This window comes from Macaca nemestrina, chromosome 14 (assembly GCF_043159975.1).
Source record: "Macaca nemestrina isolate mMacNem1 chromosome 14, mMacNem.hap1, whole genome shotgun sequence".
Taxonomy (NCBI): Eukaryota; Metazoa; Chordata; class Mammalia; order Primates; family Cercopithecidae; genus Macaca; species Macaca nemestrina.
The window spans coordinates 112,222,696-112,242,895 of NC_092138.1; the positions used below are offsets into that span (position 1 = coordinate 112,222,696).

A 20,200-nucleotide genomic window follows, 5' to 3' on the forward strand; every position below is an offset into this window, starting at 1 on the left:
TGGTGGCGCGCACTTGTAGTCCCAGCTCCTGGGGAGGCTGAGGCGTGAGAATCACTTGAACCCAGGAGGCGGAGGTCAGAACCCCAGCGTTCTTTTTCACCTATCCCCTTCTAATCACTACTCTTGCCAGAGTAGCTGGTTTCCCGATTTCCTATAGCATAGATGAGGTTAGCCTGCCTGTACCTCCTATCACATGGAATTGTACAGTATGTATTCTTATATCTGGCTCCTTTGTTCAACATTATGTTTGTGAGATTTATCCATGTCATTGTTGTATGGAATTTATTGTGTGATTATATTACAAGTATTTGTTCCACTCTAATGGGCACTTGAGTAGTTTCCAGGTTTAAGCCATTGTATGTAGTACTGCTATGACCGTTCCTGTTGATGTCTTCAGTGAACACATGTACAGGTTTCTCTTGGGTTTATCCCTAGGAGTGAGATTGCTGGATCATAGACTCTGCATGTATTCCTCATTAGTAGATTCCCACCAAGAGTGTATGAGACTTTTGGCTGCTCCACCTACTTGCCACTCTTGGTATTTTTCATCTTTTCTTGTATTGTTTTGTGGTTTTAATTTGTATTTCTCTAATGATTAGCAAAATTGAGCTTTTTGAAATATGATTATTGGCCATTTGAATATTTTCTTTCTTTTTTTTTTTTTTTTTTTTTTTTTTTTGAGACGGAGTCTAGCTCTGTCGCCCAGACTGGAGTGCAGTGGCGCGATCTCGGCTCACTGCAAGCTCCGCCTCCCGGGTTCACGCCATTCTCCTGCCTCAGCCTCCGGAGTAGCTGGGACTACAGGCGCCCGCCACCACGCCCGGCTAATTTCTTTTTGTATTTTTAGTAGAGACGGGGTTTCACCGTGTTAGCCAGGATGGTCTCGATCTCCTGACCTCGTGATCCGCCCGCCTCGGCCTCCCAAAGTGCTGGGATTACAGGCTTGAGCCACCGCGCCCGGCCTGAATATTTTCTTTTATGTTGTGTCTGTTCATGTCTTTATTCTATTTTTCTGTTGGATTGCCGGCTTTTTCCTTCTGATTTTTAAGAGTTAGTTCCTTGAATACACACACATACATGCACATACAATGCAAATATGTTCTCACTGTGAATTGTCTATTCATTGTCTTTTTGGTCTCTTCAATGAATACACGTTCTTCATTTTAATACAGTTGAGTATATCAGTTTTTTTTTTTTTTAATTTTATTTTTGAGATGGAGTCTGGCTCTGTCGCCCAGGCTGGAGTGCAGTGGCGCCATCTCGGCTCACTGCAAGCTCCGCCTCCCAGGTTCACGCAATTCTCCTGCCTCAGCCTCCCGAGCAGCTGGGACTACAGACGCCCGCTACCACGCCCGGCTAATATTTTTTGTATTTTTAGTAGAGACGGGGCTTCATGGTGTTAGCCAAGATGATCTCCATCTCCTGACCTCGTGATCCACCTGCCTCGGCCTCCCAAAGTGCTGGGATTACAGGCGTGAGCCTCCGTGCCCGACGAGTATATCAGTTTTTCTTCTTTTATGATTAATGTTTTTCCTGTTTTGTTTTAGAAATCATTTTCTATTTCAAGGTCAAAAGATGTTTTTCTAAAAGCTTTGTTATTTTATCTTTCGTATTTAGATTTGTAGTCCGTCATCTCAGTTTATTTTTATGGTGTAATGTAAAGAGAATTGTATGTCTGTTTCCCACGTGATTACTTGAGTGCCCTGAGAACGAGAGTTATGTCTTTTCCTTTCTGTGTCCCCCTAACCAACCCTTCTCCTACCCTAACACACACCTGTACTGGGTACATAGTAAGTGCCCAGGTCACAGTTCACGCTTGTGGCACGATGGATGACACACAGTGTTTGTCAGATAAATGTTTGCTGTTAATGAATGCTGATGCAGTCTAAGACCTCTTTAGTGTTAATCGTTGTTAAGTATCAAATAGTCTAAAGGGCATTTCAAATTATAGCATCTTTAAAGCAGAACTCTTGATTTCTGTCTCCTCTAGAGGCTAGTCCTTTTCCAATGAATAAGTAGCACTAACAAACCAGATGTTTGCACAAGTCCCAAGCCCCAAAGCATCCTAGATCCCTCTCTTCAACGGTACCTGTCCCCAGTCCAGGCTGGCAGGAGGTCTTGTCAGCTCTACCCTCTGCTGTGTCACATGTCATAAGGCCACAGCTCTGTCCCCCTGCTAGCATCCTGTGTCAAGCTGTTGCCACCTCTCACCTTGTTAACCTCTTGAGTACTCTCTCTGCTATCCCTGCTCTAGATAGCAGCAAGAGAGATCTTTTAACTCATAAAGGAGATTTAAACTCTCCTAAAACACCAGTAGTAGCTTTCCAGCACCTTTAGAATAGAACCCAAACTCCTTGTTGTGACCTTACATGACCTACCCTGGCCTGCCTTCCTGACCCCACCCCTGCCCTTTCCAGCGTCCGCCCTGACTTCACAGAGCCCATGTTTACTTTTTTTCTTTGCCAAGGTTTCTCCTGCCTTGAGACCTCTGCACTTCCCTTCCTTGCTGCCTGGCAGGTGCTTCCTGCAGATCCCATAGCTTGCTTTCTGCTTGCAGCCTCAGTTCAGAGGGCAGCCCGCATCTCATCTGAAGTAGTGCCCTCTTTTATTCTCTTTATGTTTTCCTGTTTGTTCTCCAACTGAAATTATCAGATGTGTTTATATTTTATTATTTAGCATGTCCTAGTAGGAGGTAAGTTCCATGAGAGTTGGGCCCTCATCTACTTGTTCACCTCTACCTACACTGTCTAGAACTTGCCTTAAACAAAGTAGAGATCCTATAAATAAGGGTTCGTTAGAATGAGTGAAGAAACAATGCTGTGTTACAGGAGCACCACTCCCTATAATAGGCACTGATATAATTGCGTATAGAAGCTATGGCTTGGGCCGGGCGCAGTGGCTCACGCCTGTAATCCCAGCACTTTGGGAGGCCGAGGCTGGTGGATCACGAGGTCAGGAGATCGAGACCATCCTGGCCAACACAGTGAAACCCCGTCTCTACTAAAAAAAAAAAAAAAAAAAATACAAAAAGTTAGCCGGGCATGGTGGCGGGCACCTGTAGTCCCAGCTACTCGGGAGGCTGAGGCAGAAGGATGGTGTGAACCCAGGAGGCGGAGCTTGCAGTGAGCCGAGATTGCGCCACTGCACTCCAGCCTGGACAATAGAGCCAGACTCCGCCAAAAAAAAAAAAAAAAAAAAAAGCAGCTATGGCTTATATAGGATCAATTTTTAAACCTTTTGCCTTCCATTTCAGGCAAAGTCACTTCAGCCTGCTGTTGCAGAAAAGCAGGGACATCAGTGGAAAGATTCAGATCCTGTGATGGCTGGAATTGGGGAGGAGGTAAATTTGCTTCCTGAGGATGTTTTTCTGGAAGTAGCTGACAGACTTGAATGGGTCAGAGTGCCAACCCCTATATGACTAGTTCATTCTAGCACTGAAGCATGACCCATCCCAGCAGTCTGAGCAGTTAGTAAGCACAGTAGCAATGACATTACTGTTTGTCCTTCAGACTGAGTAGTTCCTCACTTGTGTCTTCTACAGATTGCACACTTTCAGAAGGAGTTGGAAGAGTTAAAAGCCCGAACTTCCAAAGCCTGTTTCCAAGTGGGCACTTCTGAGGAAATGAAGATGCTACGAACAGAATCAGATGACTTACATACCTTTCTTTTGGAGATTAAAGAGACCACAGAGGTTTGGGTTTATGGATACTTTTCCTGAGTTGAATTGCATTTTAACAATTTTTTTTTCTCCTAATACTCCGTGCGTGTATTTACTTTATTTCTTCAAGGACCACCAATGTTGTTGTTTTTTTAACATGACTGAGTAGCTTGCCTAGAATCCCTGAGTTCAGATTCTACCTTCAGCACGTAATAAATTATGTGACTTTGGGCAAGTTAACCTAGTTACTCTGTTTTTTGGTTTTCTGATCCATAAGGTGGAGTGAGTTTCTACCCCTTTGACACATGCTATGCACTCCATAAAGTTTATTATAGTTGTTAATTTAATTTAGGTATATTTGAAATTTTACTATCTTAAAGTATTAGATTTTTTAAAAAGGATATTTTAGGACATATGCAGTATGAAAATATTAAATGTTTGGTGTTAATAGTGTTAATTATTGTTACTGTTATTACTACTTACTGTGTGCCAGGAACTGTGCCAAACACATCACTTGTATTATCTCACTGAATCCTCCACAACTTTGCTGTGTCATACATACTGTTACTTTCTCTATTTTGCAAGTCAGGAAACTGAGGCTTAGGTAAATTTGTCAAAAGTCACCCACTTAGCAAGTGGTGGTGCCAGGATTCTGCTTCAGACTGTCTGATTCCAGAGTTCGGGTCTTAAATAGCATGTTTGGAAAGAGGAAAGTTCTTTAGAGTGTTAGCAGTAATTATCTTCACATAGTAGTATTAGAGCCCGTGCTTTTTGTATTTTCTGCATTTTCAGTCGTTAGAATGTATTTTTTTTTAATGGAGATGAAAAATAAATGTAAAAAAAGAACATTAGTGTCTTTCTAAACAGTTAAATTCTTTTTTTACATGAGTTTAGTATATTCATATGTTCGTTGTGTTCAGTGTTTGAGAAACACCACCTTCCTTGATCCAAACAGAAAGGTTTGGACTTAACAACTTTTTGCATCAACGCATTATTGTACTTTTTCTAGTCGCTTCATGGAGATATAAGTAGCCTGAAAACAACTTTACTTGAGGGCTTTGCTGGTGTTGAGGAAGCCAGAGAACAAAATGAAAGAAATCGTGACTCTGGTTATCTGCATTTGCTTTATAAAAGACCACTGGATCCCAAGAGTGAAGCTCAGCTTCAGGTAGGAGATCTATGTAAATCTATTTAAAAGATTTAAAAACAAACTCATGTAACAATTGCTACCTCTTTTTGCATATAGATATGGATGATGGCTCTTTTTGAAGTCGTTGATTTTCTGCTTATAATTTACCATACTTCCCATAAACTTCCTTAACTGTGGCAAAAAAAAAAAAAAAAAAAAAAAAAAAAAAAAACAGTGCACTTCATGTAATTATGTAATTTTTTTCATTTAAAAAATAGATTAAAAAAAATTTTTTTTTTTCTTGAGGCAGGGTCTTCTCACTCTGTTGCCAGGCTAGTGTGCAATGGTGTGATCACAGCTCCCTGCAGTCTTGACCTCCTGGGCTTACGTGATCCTCTTGCCTCAGTCTCCTGAGTAGCCAGGACCACAGGCATGTGCCACCACACTTGGCTAATTTTGAATATTTTATTTGGAGAGACAAGTTGTTACTATGCTACCCAGCCCAGGCTGGTCTTGGAACTCCTGGGTTCAAGCAGTCCTCCTGCCTTGGCCTCCCAAAGTGCTGGAATTACAGGTGTGACTGGCCAAAATTCTTTATTGAACCTTAAGCTTGATATAGAGTACTCTGTTGAAACATATATTTATATGTTGAATTATAAATAGTAGTTATTAAAGTGGCAACTATTTCTTGAGTGCCATTTAATCTGCTAGGTGTTTCTTACGCATTATTTCTAGCCTTCAAAGCCAGCTGCTCTGCAAGGTAAGAGTTACTGGTCCCTGTAGCCCCATTATACAGCTAACTGGAAATTAAATTTCATAGGCTAAGTAGGTTGTCCAAGGTCATGTTGGCTAGGAAAAGGGGAACCAGAATTGAAACCTCCATTTGCCTGAGCTCTTTTCTGTATGCCACACTTTAGCTTTTCTTTTGAATTCTTTTTTTTTTTTGAGACGGAGTCTCACACTGTTGCCCAGGCTGAAGTGCAGTGGCACCATCACAGCTCACTGCAGCCTCAGCCTCCTGGGCTCAAGTGATCCTCCCACCTGAGCCTCCCACATAGTTGGGACTACAGATGTGTGCCACCACACCCAGCTGATTTTTAAATTTTTTGTAGAAATCGGGTCTCACTACATTATCCAGGCTGGTCTCGAACTCCTGAGCTCAAGTCATCCTCCTGCCTTTGTAATCCCAAAGTTCTGGGGTTACAGGTGTGAGCCACCATTCTTAATTATTCTTAATCTCTGCTTTCACTAATTGGATTTTGCTTTCCATCTTTTAGTTTACACCGAATCATTATGTCACTGACCTTAGTGTGGGGTTTCTCTTCTGCTATCTCACATTTGTCTGGCATTCCAGCGGGAAGGGTTCAGTGGCATTTCTGGTCTTCCTCATGACATCTGTGGGGTTTGCGGGTGTGATGAATCGTTCTTGCCTCAGATAATTTGAGGCTGCAAGCTTTATTGTTCCCCAGTGTTTCTGTCCCACACCTGGTCAACTTACTGAAAATTAAAAAAAAAAAGAAAGGTTCCTTCTTCAACAATATTGCAGAGCCCTTACTGTGATCTGCAGCCCTCTGGTATTCCTGATGCATCCTCCTTCTACCTATTACCTCTCAGCGAGAGAGTGCTGCCTGCCTACTGCTTATCAAATTACAGGCATCCACTCTGCGTCCTAGCTACATGTTCTTCCTACGTGCCTTTCCACCTATTTCTCTATTAACAAACTAAGAGGAAAGCATACAGCTTTAGGGGAATGCTTATTCAGAAGGGAATAATTTTCTTTTTTCATGGTGCTAAGTAGGTAATACTAGTCAGCATGTATTGAGTGTTTACTGTGGGCAATGCACAGATGATGAAACCAAGATAACTGAAACTGCCCAGGTTTTACCACTAATAAACCTTGAAACCTTGAACCTGGGCAGTCTGACTCAAGAGCCTCTACTCGTACTCAAGAGTCTGGTTTACAGTTCACGCAGGTTTACAATTCTTGCAGTTGGGTAAGTGACAGAAAGATGAACATGTAAATGTAGTGTGGGATATGTTGCTATGGGACCACAGGTGAGGGAGTAGCTGTGCCAGAGAAAAGAAGTATTTGTGTTAGGCTTTAAAAGAATAATTGTTTTTGGCTGGTGGACACAATTGGGAAGGCATTCCAAAGAAACAGCAGCAGCTAACACAGAGGTGTGGTTGTATCTGAAGAGATCAAAGGAAAGAGCCTTCTGTAGTCATCAAGTATTAAGTTGAAAGTTACATTTGCTACTAAGGTTATTTCTACTTCTCTTGAATCAGCTTGGCTCTTTTTAAATTACATTTTCTCTTTTTCAGATGGGACATATACCCTTATCCACAATTATGTTTTTTTTTTTTTTTTTAAATTTTTAAAAATTTCAGTAATTTTTGGGGAACAAGTGGTGTTTGGTTACATGGATAAGTTCTTTAGTGGTGATTTCTGAGATTTTGATCTCCCATCACCCAAGCAGTGGTACACTGTACCCAGTGTGTAGTCTTTTAGCCCTTACTGCACCCCCTTCCCCCCAAGTCTCCAGAGTCCATTGTATCATTCTGTTTATTTATTTATTTAGAGACAGTTTCATTCTGTCACCCAGGCTGGAGTGCAGTGATGTGATCTTGGGTCACTGCATCCTCTTTCACTGTTTTGGCCAGGCTGGTCTTGAACTCCTGACTTCAAGTGTTCTGCCCGTCTTGGTCTCCTGGAAAGCTAGGATTATAGGTGTGAGCCACTGCACCCGTTCCATTGTATCATTCTTATCCCTTTGCATCCTCATAGTTTAGCTCCTACTTATGATCCTATTAGAACAAATGGTGTTTGGTTTTCAATTCCTGAGTTACTTCACTTAGAATAATGGTCTCCAGCTCCTCCCAGGTTGCTGCAAATGCCATTATTTCATTCCTTTTTATGACTGAGTAGTAGTGTATATATGTGTGTCACATTTTCTTTATCCACTTGTTGATTGATGGGCATTTGGACTGGTTCTATATTTTTGCAATTGCGAATTGTGCTGCTGTAAACATGAGTGTGCAAGTGTCTTTTTCATGTAATGACTTCTTTTTCTCTTGGTAGATACACAGTAGTAGGATTGCTGGATCAAATGGTAGATACTTTTAGTTCTTTAAGGAATCTCCATACTGTTTTCTGTGGTGGTTGTACTAGTTTACGTTCCCACCAGCAGTGTAAAAGTATTCCCTTTTTACCACATCCACGCCAACATCTATTATTTTTTGATTTTTTAATGATGGCCATTCTTGCAGAAGTAAGATGATATTGCATTGTGGTTTTGATTTGCTTTTCCCTGATAATTAGTGATGTTGAGCGTATTTTCGTATGTTTGTCAGCCATTTGTGTCTCTTTTAAGAATTGTTCATGTCCATAGCCCACTTTTTGGTGGAATTGTTTGTTTTGTTCTTGCTGATACATTTGAGTTCCTTATAGATTCTGGATATTAGTCCATTGTCAGATGCATAGTTTGTGAAAATTTTCTCCCAATCTGTGAGTTGTCTGTTTACTCTGCTGATTATTTCTTTTGCTGTGTAGAAGCTTACTTAAGTCCCATTTATTTACCTTTTTGCTGCATTCGCTTTTGGATTCTTGTTCATGAACTCCTTGCCTAAGTCAGCCTCTATAAGAGTTTTTCTGATGTTATCTTCTAGAATTTTTATGGTTTCAAGTCTTAGATTTAAGTCTTTGATCCATCTTGAGTTGATTTTTGTATAAGGTGAAAGATGAGGATCCAGTTTCATTGTTTTATGTGTGGCTTGCCAGTTATCCCAGCACTATTTGTTGAATAGGGTGTCCTTCCCCCAGTGTATGTTTTTTGTTTGCTTTGTTGAAGATCAGTTGGCTCTAAGAATTTGGCTTTATTTCTGGGTTCTCTATTCTTTTCCATTGGTCTGTCTGCCTGTTTTTGTACCAGTACCATGGTGTTTTGGTGACTATAGCCTTGTAGTATAGTTTGAAGTCAGACAATGTGATAACTCCAGATTTGTTCTTTTTGCTTATTCTTGCTTTGACTGTGTGGGCTCTTTTTAGTTTTATATGAATTTTAGGATTTTTTTTTCTAGTTCTGTGAAGAATGATGATGGTATTTTGATGAGAAATGCCTTGCATTTGTAAATTGTTTTTGGCAATATGGTCATTTTCACAATATTGATTCTACCCATCCATGAGCGTAGGATGTATTTCTATTTGTTTGTGTTGTTTCCATTTGTTTGTGTCGTCTATTATTTCTTTCAGCAATGTTTTGTAGTTTTCCTTGTAGAGGTCTTTCACCTCCTTGGTTAGGTATATTCCTAAGTTTGGGGTTTTGTTTTTGTTTTTGATTTTTGGTTTTTATTTTTTGCAGCTGTTGTAAAAGGGGTTGTTGTTTATTTGATTCTCAGCTTGGTTGCTCTTGTTGTATAGCGGTGCTACTGATTTGTGTACATTGATTTTGTATCCTGAAAGTTTACTGAATTCATTTATCAGATCTAGGACCTTTTTGGATGAGTCTTTAGGGGTTTTTAGGTACACGATCATAACATTGGCAAACAGCAGCCATTTGACTTTTTCGTTACCAATTTGGATACCCTTTATTTTTTCTCTTGTCTGATTTCTCTGGCTACACAAATAATTTTGAAAATACATTTAAACATAATAAGATCTCTCTATAGATGTAAACTGCTTTTCCTAGTGTATAGCACATTATCTCCATTTGTAGACATACTTAATTGAATGCCTCAGTTTTATTTATTTATTTTTTTTTAAGAGGCAGAGTTTTGCTATGTAGCCCAGGAGTGCAATGGCTATTCACAGGCATGATTATGGTACACAAAAGCCTTGAATTCCTGGACCTGGGATCCTCCTAATTCAACCTCCTGAGTGGCTGGGACTATAGGTGTACCTCACCTTGTCTAGCTCTGTTTTGTTTTTGTTTTTGTTTTTTATTTTAGACAGGGTCTTTCTCTGTTGCTTGGGCCAGAGTGTGTAGTGTGGTGGCTTGATCCTAGCTCACTGCAGTCTCAAACTCGGGCTCAAGTGAGCCTCCTGCTTCAGCCTCCCAAGTAGCCAGGACTACAGGCACACGCCACCACATGCCTGGCTAATTTTTTTTTTTTTTTTTTTTTTTTTTTTGAGTCGGAGTCTCTCTCTGTGGCCCAGGCCTGAGTGCAGTGGCACAGTGGCACAATCTTGGCTCACTGCAAGCTCCGCTTCCCGGGTTCACGCCATTCTCCTGCCTCAGCCTCCCAAGTAGCTGGGACTACAGGCACCCACCACCATGTCCGGCTAATTTTTTTGTATTTTTTAGTAGAGACGGGGTTTCACTGTGTTAGCCAGAATGGTCTCGATCTCCTGACCTCGTGATCCGCCCGCCTCAGCTTCCCAAAGTGCTGGGATTATAGGCGTAAGCCACCGCGCCCGGACTTGCCTGGCTAATTTTTAACATTTTTGTAGAGATGGGGCCTTGCTCTGTTGCCCAGGCAGGTCTTGAACTCCTGGGCCCTAGCACTCCTCCTGGTTTGGCCTCCCAAAGTGCTGAGATTACAAGTGTGAGCCACTGTGTCTGGCCTTTGGTTTTTTTGAAACAGTCTCACTCTGTTGCCCAGGCTGGAGTGCAGTGGTGCAATCTCAGCTCACTGCAACCTCTGCCTCCTGGGTTCATGCAGTTCTCCTGCCTCAGCCTCCTGAGTAGCTGGGATTACAGGCGTGCACCACCACACCCAGCTAATTTTTGTTCTTTCTGTTTTGTTTTGGAGACAAGATCTCACTCTGTCGCCCAGGTTGGAGTGCAGTGGCGTGATCTCAGCTCACTGCAACCTCCACCTTCCAGGTTCAAGTGATTCTCCTGTCTCAGCCTCTGGAGTAGCTGGGATTACAGGTGCGCACCACCACACCCGCGTAATTTTTGTATTTTTAGTAGAGATGGGGTTTCACCGTGTTGACCAGGCTAGTTTCGAACTCCTGGCCTCAAGTGCTCCACCTGCCTTGGCCTCCCAAAGTACTGGGATTACAGGCATGAGCCACTGCACCCAGCTCTAATTTTTGTATTTTCAGTAGAGACAGGGTTTCACCATGTTGGCCAGGCTGGTCTTAAGCTCCTGACCTCGAGTGATCCACCCATTGTGGCCTCCCAAAGTGCTGCGATTACACACGTAAGCCACCATGCCCGGCCTGTTTTTTTGTTTAGAGACAGTCTTGCTCTGTTACCCAGGCTGGAGTGCAGTGGCACGATCTCAGCTCACTGCAGCCTCTGCCTCCCGTGTTCAAGTGGTTCTTGTGCCTCAGCCTCCTAAGTACTTGGGATTATAGGCGTGCATCACCATGCCCAGCTAATTTTTGTATTTTTAGTCAAAGCGGGGTTTCACCATGTTGGCCAGGCTGGTCTGGAACTCCTGACCTCAGGTGATCCGCCCACCTCAACTTCCCAAAGTGCTGGGATTACAGGTGTGAGCCACAGCACCCAGCCACCTGGCCTGTTTTTAATTTTTGAGAATCAAGTTGCATAGCCGTGAAGGTTAACAGTCGCCCAAAATTTAAATAAAATTATTGCAAGCCTATAATAAGTTAAATAGCTAAAATTTTAAATAATGGCAGATTCAGTTTTTAGTGCTAATACTGTTCTTTGCTTTTGTGAACAAATGAGTATTTCTCAACTGGGAAGATGACTTACAGGTTCTATGCTGTGAATAGATAGGCTCAGAATTATTTTCAGCACTGTTTGTCTCCATTACAGTTAATTTTATGGGTGGGGGAGCAAAATCTAAATGGATGCACTGTCTGAGTACCAGAATGGAATGGAAAATTCCCAGACCATGGAACTGAGAAATGAGAATTAAGAACATTTGTTCCCCGGGGACCTAGGCAGACACACCCATTCTGTTTCCCTTTTCATTGTACCAGGTCTCTGCCACCTCTGCCTCCTGGATTCAAGCGATTCTCTTGCCTCAGCCTCCTGAGTAGCTGGGATTATAGGCACCTGCCACCCTGCCTGGCTAATTTTTGTCTTTTTAGTAGAGACGGGGTTTCACCATGTTGGCCAGGCTGGTCTTGAACTCCTGACCTCAAGTGATCCTCACGCCTCAGCCTCCCAAAGTGGGGAGCCACCACGCCCAGCCGATTTTGTTTTTCGTTTTAATTATAAAGTTTTTTTAATGTAACTTTTTTTATTTTTATGCATTATTAGAGACAGATTCTCGCTTTGCTGCCCAGGCTGATCTTTAACTCCTGGCTTCAAGCAGTCCTCCTGCCTTGGCCTCCCAGAGTGTTGGGATTATAGGCCTGAGCCACTGCACCTGGCCTCATTTTAATTATATAATTTTAATAATCGTATTAAAACCTATTCTGATTTCCTTGTTCATTATGGTTCTTAATATAGAAGTATTTTAGAATTCTTTTGACTGTTTTGATACATTTTCCCCCAAACTATCAGAAAAACAAGTCATTTGCCTTTTAATTTTTTTCTTATAGGAAATTCGGCGCCTTCATCAGTATGTGAAATTTGCTGTCCAAGATGTGAATGATGTTCTAGACTTGGAGTGGGATCGGCATCTGGAACAAAAGAAAAAACAAAGGTGAGTGAGATCTCTCATCTGCAATGTGTTGGAATAGATATTGCTATTGCCATTTTAAAAAGGTGATTTAGGAACCTATGAAAATCCCCAGCCGGGTACAGTGGCTCATGCCTGTAATTCCGGCACTTTGGGAGGCTGAGGCAGGTGGATCACCTGAGGTTAGGAGTTTGAGACCAGCCTGACCAACATGGAGAAACCCTGTCTCTACTAAAAATACAAAATTAGCCGTGCATGGTGGCACATGCCTGTAATCCCAGCTACTCGCAAGGCTGAGGCAGGAGAATTGCTTGAACCCAGGAGGCAGAGGTTGCAGTGAGCTGAGATTGTGTGCCACTGCACTCCAGCCTGGGCAACAAGAGCAAAGCTGTGTATGAAAAAAAAAAAAAAAAGGAAAAAGAAAATCCCTACAAAATGTTCATTCTTTTTAACAGTCATTCTACTTGAAATATTTTTCTACAGAAACAAATGATACAATAATTTACATAAAACAGTTTATATTGCGATATAATTTATGATAGTGAAAAATTGTATTCAACCTAATTATCTAAAGGTACAGGAGTAGCTAAATAAATATGGTCACTTTTTTTCTTAACTACAGAATACCCTGTAACCATTGACTAGCATGTTCTCCAATAAATTATTTAATATATTGAATATGTATTCTATGTTCTACAAAATGTGTAGAATATATAACTTTTGCTATAATTATTAGATGTAATATAAAAATTTAATAAGTAAAAAGACAAAAGCATATTGGCTAATAACAATGTGGAGGTACAAAAGTATATCGATGTATCAAAATATTCATAGTTATATCTGTAAAACAGGATTAAGGAGAATTTTCCTTAATACTCTTCTGTATATTTCAGATTTTCTTTTTGAGAAAACATTTGTAATTAGTGTGGATAATTAAAAGGATGAGAGGAATGATAGCAAAGTAATGGGAAAACCTTTTAGCATAGTTTTTTATCCCTAGATACTTGGTTTTAAGCCACATATTTTCCACAAGGAATAGAATGCTGTGCCCCATGAAAGTGTGAAGTGCCCATTAGAAATTTGAAAAACAAATCAGCCCTGAAATGTTAGATTTCTGAAACACCTACATTTGATTAATAGATTAGCTAGCCCTGTATGAAAACAAACCAAGAAATGGTCTATTTGATGTACTTTTCAGTGGGACAACCTGGTTGTGATATCAGGGACAGGACTATAATACACTTATAATTTAGTAAGCAGAATTCAATAAATTACATTGTGTTATGTGGAGAAAGGCTAAAAATCCCAACTGGAGAACCCTCAGCTTGCAGCATTTATAGGTACAGGGAGATAGAAGTGAGAAGCTCTCCTCCCCCACTACCTACATGGAGGATTCCTGTGGCCCATGGACTGGAGCACTTGTCTCCATGGGCAGTGGGGTCCCATTAGAGAGCCAGCACACACACCTGGTTCTGATTCATGTTCAGCCATATGGTTTGCTTTCCCACAAGGGAAACAATGGTGTAACCTGACAGTGGGTACATTCTGCTCTGCTCAATGGTTCTATTTCTCTTTGATAATTAACAAGTTAGCCTTGTAAGAAAGTGCATGATGCTTAAAGAGAAGCCAGGCTTTTTTTTCCCTTTGTACCAGTTCTGTGGATTTACTACTTATGCTTTTCTGAGTTCTCTTTCTGCAGAGTTCAAATTCTTAAATCTGTATAATTTTCTATTTTGATAGCACTTCTCTGTTTTAGGGCCATCCCTGAATATTACCTTGTATGTACCCTATTGAAATACCTTTTTTATTTTACTTTATTTTATTTTTTGAGACCAAGTCTTGCTCTGTCACCCACACTGGAGTGCAGTGGCGTGATCTCAGCTCATTGCAACCTCTGCCTCCGGGGTTCAAGCAATTCTCCTGCCTCAGCCTCCTTGAGTAGCTGGGATTACAGGCGTGCACCACCACACCCGGCTAATTTTTGTATTTTTAATAGAGATGGGGTTTCACCATGTTGGTTAGGCTGGTCTCCAACTCCTGACCTCGTGATCCGCCCACCTCGTCCTCCGAAGGTGCTGTAATTACAGGCGTGAACCACCATGCCTGGCCTGAAATGCCTTTTAAAAATTGTATGTTGAACTACCTTGTTACCAGAGGCAGTCATTCAGTCAACCCTGAACTCAAAGAGATAATGGGAAAAGAGGAAATAAATCCAGAGGTTTCTGTTTAGCAAGCATTTTTCATTCCGTGATTTGTGTTAAGAGGCAAAATATACATAGAGTCACTTGTTGCTTAATGTGTTCTGAGAAGTTCATTGTTAGGCCATTTTGTCATTGTATGATCATCATAGAATGTACTTATACTGTGTGCACTTACTACCTAGATGACATAGCTTATTACATACCTAGGCTCTTATGGTGTATAGCCTGTTGCTCCTAGACTACAGTACCATGCAGCAAGCTTGTCCAACCCTTGGCCTGCAGGCTTCATGTGGCCCAGGACAGCTTTGAATGCAGCTCAACACAAATTCGTAAACTTTCTTAAAACATTATGAGATTTTTTTTTTTTTTTTTAAGCTTATCAGCTAGCATTAGTATATTTTATGTGTGGCCCAAGACAATTCTTCCTCCAGTGTGGCCCAGGGAAGCAAAAGATTAGACACCCCTGCTGTATAGCATGGTTTTGTACAATTGTGCTATAGACAATTGTAACACAAATCACTAGGCAATAGGAATTCAGCTCTACTGTAATCTTATTGGATCATCGTTGTATATGCTGTCCATCATTGACCAAAACGTCATTATGTGGCACATGACGGTATTGACATACCATAGCAAAGAAAATTTCGTTTGTAACTGATGTGGCATTATTCCTTTTGTTTTTATTTATATGGTTTTTCCTATTCCCTCTGCAAATTAAAGCAGTCAGAAAAAAATTTCAGAGCAACTTAAAGATTTCTACTGAAAAGCAGAAGCAAATAGACCTGTCCCCCTCTGCAGTCAGACCTACTTCCCAGAGGCAGCTACTGTTGTCCCTGTTTTGTTTTAGTTCTTTTGGGCAGGTTACCTCCCTGATACTAAACCTGATGCTCTCCCACTATTTTTTGACGATAGTCTGAAGAATTAACTGACTCCCATAGACTTCCAGTGAACCTGTTTTTTGTTTTTGTTTTTAATTGGATATAATTTACATTCAGAAAAACAGATAAATTCTAAGTAGAAAGCTGACCCTGTTCCTGACTCGCACCTCACTCTTGCCCTTTTCTTCCTAGGGCCTCTCTCAGGTGTCACCTAATTTATCCTTAGCTACAGGCCTGGCATGCCTGTTTCTAGCTGTTTTCTCCACATACCATTTTATTTTCATTAGGCTTTCATCTCCTTTTTATTTTCTAGTAATTTCTTGATGGTTCTTGTCCAGTGCTGGTTTTCCATTTTATCGTTTTTACTGTTACCATTGTAGTCTTGTTTGTTTTTTACTGGGAGATTCCTTTACTTGAACCATTCATGTTTAATTCTTTTCTCATTGTTGTCAACAGGCACCTGCTTGTGCCAGAGCGAGAGACACTGTTTAACACCCTAGCCAATAACCGGGAAATCATCAACCAACAGAGGAAGAGGCTGAATCACCTGGTGGATAGTCTTCAGCAGCTCCGCCTTTACAACCAGACTTCCCCATGGAGCCTGCCCTCGGCTGTTCCTTCCCAGAGCAGCATTCACAGGTGTAGAGAGGACTTGCACTCAATAAATATGGGTGAATGAATGCATGAACAAACATTTAGGGAGTAATGTGGGGTAGTCTTAGAGTGGTTCAGATGTGGGTTTGCAGGTGACTCTGTTGTCTCTCACCTTTGTGATCCTGGTCAGGGTCCCACCCTCTCTGATCCTTTGTTTCTTTGCTTAAAAAATCGGGATGACAAACCTGGTTCATGGGATTGTTTGGGAGTTAAATTAAGTCTGTAAAGTATTACACTGATGAAATGGGTGCTGAATGTATCAGAGCAAGTGATACACCATAGTAATAGTGTCATGGTTGATTGAAAGTCAACTGATAGGATTAAGTTGACTGAGTTGTTTCTGAAGCCCGGATTTGTCATTCTGCTTGAATGTGGGGACTTTCAGACCCTGGCAGATGGACAGTTTACCTTGAGTTTACCAAAATGGTGTTGTTGTTGTTGTTGTTGTTGTTGTTGTTGTTGTTGTTGTTGTTTTGAGACCGAGTCTCGCTCTGTTGCCCAGGCTGGAGTGCAGTGGCGCCATCTCGGCTCACTGTAAGCTCTGCCTCCTGGGTTCTCGCCATTCTCCTGCCTCAGCCTCCCAAGTAGCTGGAACTACAGGCGCCCGCCACCACACCCAGCTAATTTTTTTGTATTTTTAGTAGAGATGGGGTTTCACAGTGTTAGCCAGGATGGTCTCGATCTCCTGACCTCGTGATCCGCCTCCCAAAGTGCTGGGATTATAGGCGTGAGCCACCATGCCCAACCAAGTTTACCAAAATGGTTTTGTGTTTATGCTTTTAGGCCAAATGTGTAGATTTTAGTTACTTTTTCTACTGAGGCACCATCATGTTGTGTTTGGGGTGGAGATGGTATAGAATGTGGTTGTGATCTCACTTCTTTTAGATTAATTCCATCAGTTGGTCAGATGGCATGTTTATATATAGGGGATATTCTTATGTCTTGCATTTATATTTAGGAGGATAGTGTACACCCGACAGCCTCAGATCTTTCTGCTCTTAGTTGGTCTGTATGTAACACTATCCTGTTTCAGTTTTGACAGTGACCTTGAAAGCCTGCGCAATGCTTTGTTAAAAACCACCATAGAATCTCACACCAAATCCTTGCCCAAAGTACCAGGTAATTGCATCCTTCCCAGTGTTTTAACTCCCTTTGTTCTCTTCCAGCTACTGATATCTTAAAAACTGAGTTTTAATCATTTATGGGTTTATGGATTTCTTGCAGCTAAATTGTCCCCCATGAAACAGGCACAACTGAGAAACTTCTTGGCCAAGAGGAAGACCCCACCAGTGAGATCCACTGCTCCAGGTAAAGAGAACTGGTAACTGGGTCTGTACGTACTGGTAGGGTGCAGTGGGGGTGTGTGTGGGGGGGGGGGTGTGTGTGTGTGTGTGTGTGTGTGTTTGTGTGAGAGAGAGAGCGAGCTAGGGTGCTCTGTGTGTGTAACTGTGTGTGTGTTGGTTCTTAATAGGGGATAGAGAAGATGTCCCCAGAATCTGTTGTTAATCTGAATATTGGAATAAAAAGCAGCTTATATATACTTGATGAAGCAGCAAGGTAGTTGTTTTGGCTTTTACACTGTTTTCTGCAGTCCTCAAGTTATATGGCACTGATTCATAAGGGTTTGAGGTAGCCTGAGCTGGATTCTAGCCTCTGCTTTAGCCAGAGAAGGTTTACTTTTCTGATTTTGGGTTTTGAGTAAGTTTGCATTTGGGAAAAAGGCTTTCTAAAAAACAAATAAATAATAGAAAATAAATAAATAGAATAGAAAATAAATAATAGAAAAAAAAAAGACAGAGTCTCCCCATATTGCCCAGGCTGTTTTCAGACTCCTAAATTCAAGTTATCCTCCTACCTCAGCCTCCCAGAGTGCTGGGATTACAGGTGTGAGCCACTGTGCCTTGCCAAAAAAGGATTCTTTTATGAAAAAAGAAGAAAAAAGTATGATTAAGCAATGGTGGTTAAAAATACTTGCTGTAGGCCGGGCATGGTAGGCTCGTAATCCCAGCACTTTGGGAGGCCGGGGCGGGCGGATCACGGGGTCAGGAGATCGAGACCATCGTGGCTAACACGGTGAAACCCCGTCTTTACTAAAAATACAAAAAAATTAGCCGGGCGTGGTGGCGGGCACCTATAGTCCCAGCTACTCGGGAGGCTGAGGCAGGAGAATGGCGTGAACCCGGGAGGCGGAGCTTGCAGTGAGCCGAGATGGCACCACTGCACTCCAGCCTGGGCTACAGAGCCAGACTCCATCTCAAAAAAAAAAAAAAAAAAAAAAAAATTTGCTGTAAAGAAGCCATATAACTGATGAAATAAGATTTTTTTCCCATTACATTATCTAGATAATAACTTGAATTTAAAGAAAAATTTGTGACAAACAACTTTAGGCATAACTGCTTTGTTTTAGTACCTATATCCAAAGTTTTCTTTGAGATTCTGTTTTCAGTTAAAATTTTTTAATGCCAATAACAAATGCTTTTGGTAATCAGAATAACTGAAAGAATTTTAATCTTATTGATTTTTTTTTTTTGTACTCACAGACAAGTGAATTTTTAAATAATTTTTTTTAATCTAAAGAATACATTCTCTTGGTAGGTAATTGGGAAAAATATGGAAAGTATAAAGGAGAATAAAAGGTATTAGCTGAGTGTGGTGAGATGCACCTGTAATCTTAGCTCTTTGGGTGGCTGAGGCAGGAGGATTGCTTGAGCCTGCGGCTGCAGTGAACTATGGTCATGCCACTGCACTCCAGCCTGAGCAACAGAATCTTTAAAAAAAATTAAAAAGTTAAAAAATCACTCTCTCAACCCAGATATGGCCTCACTTAGTTATTTTGGTTTAGTTCCAAACTTTTTTCTTTGCATATGTAAATCTGATTAATTTTAAAATGAAATTGAGATTATAACAGTTTTGTGTCTTGATTTTTTTCTGATTTAAAATTCATTAGCCCTTATATTAAAAAAAAAAAAAAAAAAAAACAGAAAATAAGTCCTGGTGAAGATATGGAAAAAGTGGAACCTTTGTGCACTATTGGTGGGAATGTGAAATGGTAAAGCCACTGTAGAAAACAGTTTGGTAGTTCCTTAAAAAATTAAAAATGTAATCACTGGATGATCCAGCAATTTCACTTCTGGGTATATACCCCAAATAATTGAAAACAAGGTTTCAAAGAGATACTTTTGTATCCATGCTCATGACAGCATTATTGATAATAGCCAAGAGGTGGAAACAATGTGTCTGTTAATGAATGAACAGATAAACAAAATGTCTGTCTATACAAAGCAATATTATTCAGCCTTTAAAAAGGAGTTTTTTTGTTTTGTTTCGTTTTGTTTTTTTGAGACGGAGTCTCACTCTGTCGCCCAGGCTGTAGTACAGTGGCCGGATCTCAGCTCACTGCAAGCTCCGCCTCCCGGGTTTACGCCATTCTCCTGCCTCAGCCTCCCGAGTAGCTGGGACTACAGGCGCCCGCCACCTTGCCTGGCTAGTTTTTTGTATTTTTTTAGTAGAGACGGGGTTTCACCGTGTTAGCCAGGATGGTCTCAATCTCCTGACCTCGTGATCCACCCGTCTCGGCCTCCCAAAGTGCTGAGATTACAGGCTTGAGCCACCATAAAAAGGAGTTTTTGACACATGCTACAATATAAGTGAACCTTGAGGACATTGTGCTAAGTGTAATAAGCCACAAATAGACAAATACTATGTGATTCCACTTATATGAAGTATCTAGAGACATCAAATTCATAGAGATGGAAACGAGAATAGGGGTTGCCCTGACTGAGGTGGGGATCATGGGGAGTTGTTGTTTAATGGGTATAGAGTTTCAGTTTTGCACAGTGAAAATACTTCTGGAGGTGGATGGTAGTGATGATTACACAACAAGTGTGCACTTTAAAACACTTAAGAGGCCGGGCGCGGTGGCTCAAGCCTGTAATCCCAGCACTTTGGGAGGCCGAGACGGGCGGATCACGAGGTCAGGAGATCGAGACCATCCTGGCTAACATGGTGAAACCCCGTCTCTACTAAAAAATACAAAAAACTAGCCGGGCGAGGTGGCGGGTGCCTGTAGTCCCAGCTACTCGGGAGGCTGAGGCAGGAGAATGGCGGGAACCCGGGAGGCGGAGCTTGCAGTGAGCTGAGA

General features: G+C 41.3%; 1 protein-coding gene across 5 annotated transcripts in view; it reads left to right on the plus strand.

Annotated features, from left to right (window-relative positions):
* The window catches only part of LOC105464101 (nucleoporin 214), a 113,159-nt gene that overhangs the window by 23,015 nt on the left and 69,944 nt on the right, over positions 1-20,200 (plus strand). For all 5 annotated transcript variants that reach the window (XM_071078447.1, XM_071078450.1, XM_071078449.1 and 2 more), the window contains exons 15-21: positions 3,254-3,340; positions 3,542-3,691; positions 4,668-4,826; positions 12,247-12,350; positions 15,862-16,044; positions 17,093-17,178; positions 17,284-17,367. In XM_071078447.1, coding sequence (XP_070934548.1) covers positions 3,254-3,340; positions 3,542-3,691; positions 4,668-4,826; positions 12,247-12,350; positions 15,862-16,044; positions 17,093-17,178; positions 17,284-17,367 — 853 coding nt within the window. The remainder of the gene's footprint in view (positions 1-3,253; positions 3,341-3,541; positions 3,692-4,667; positions 4,827-12,246; positions 12,351-15,861; positions 16,045-17,092; positions 17,179-17,283; positions 17,368-20,200) is intronic.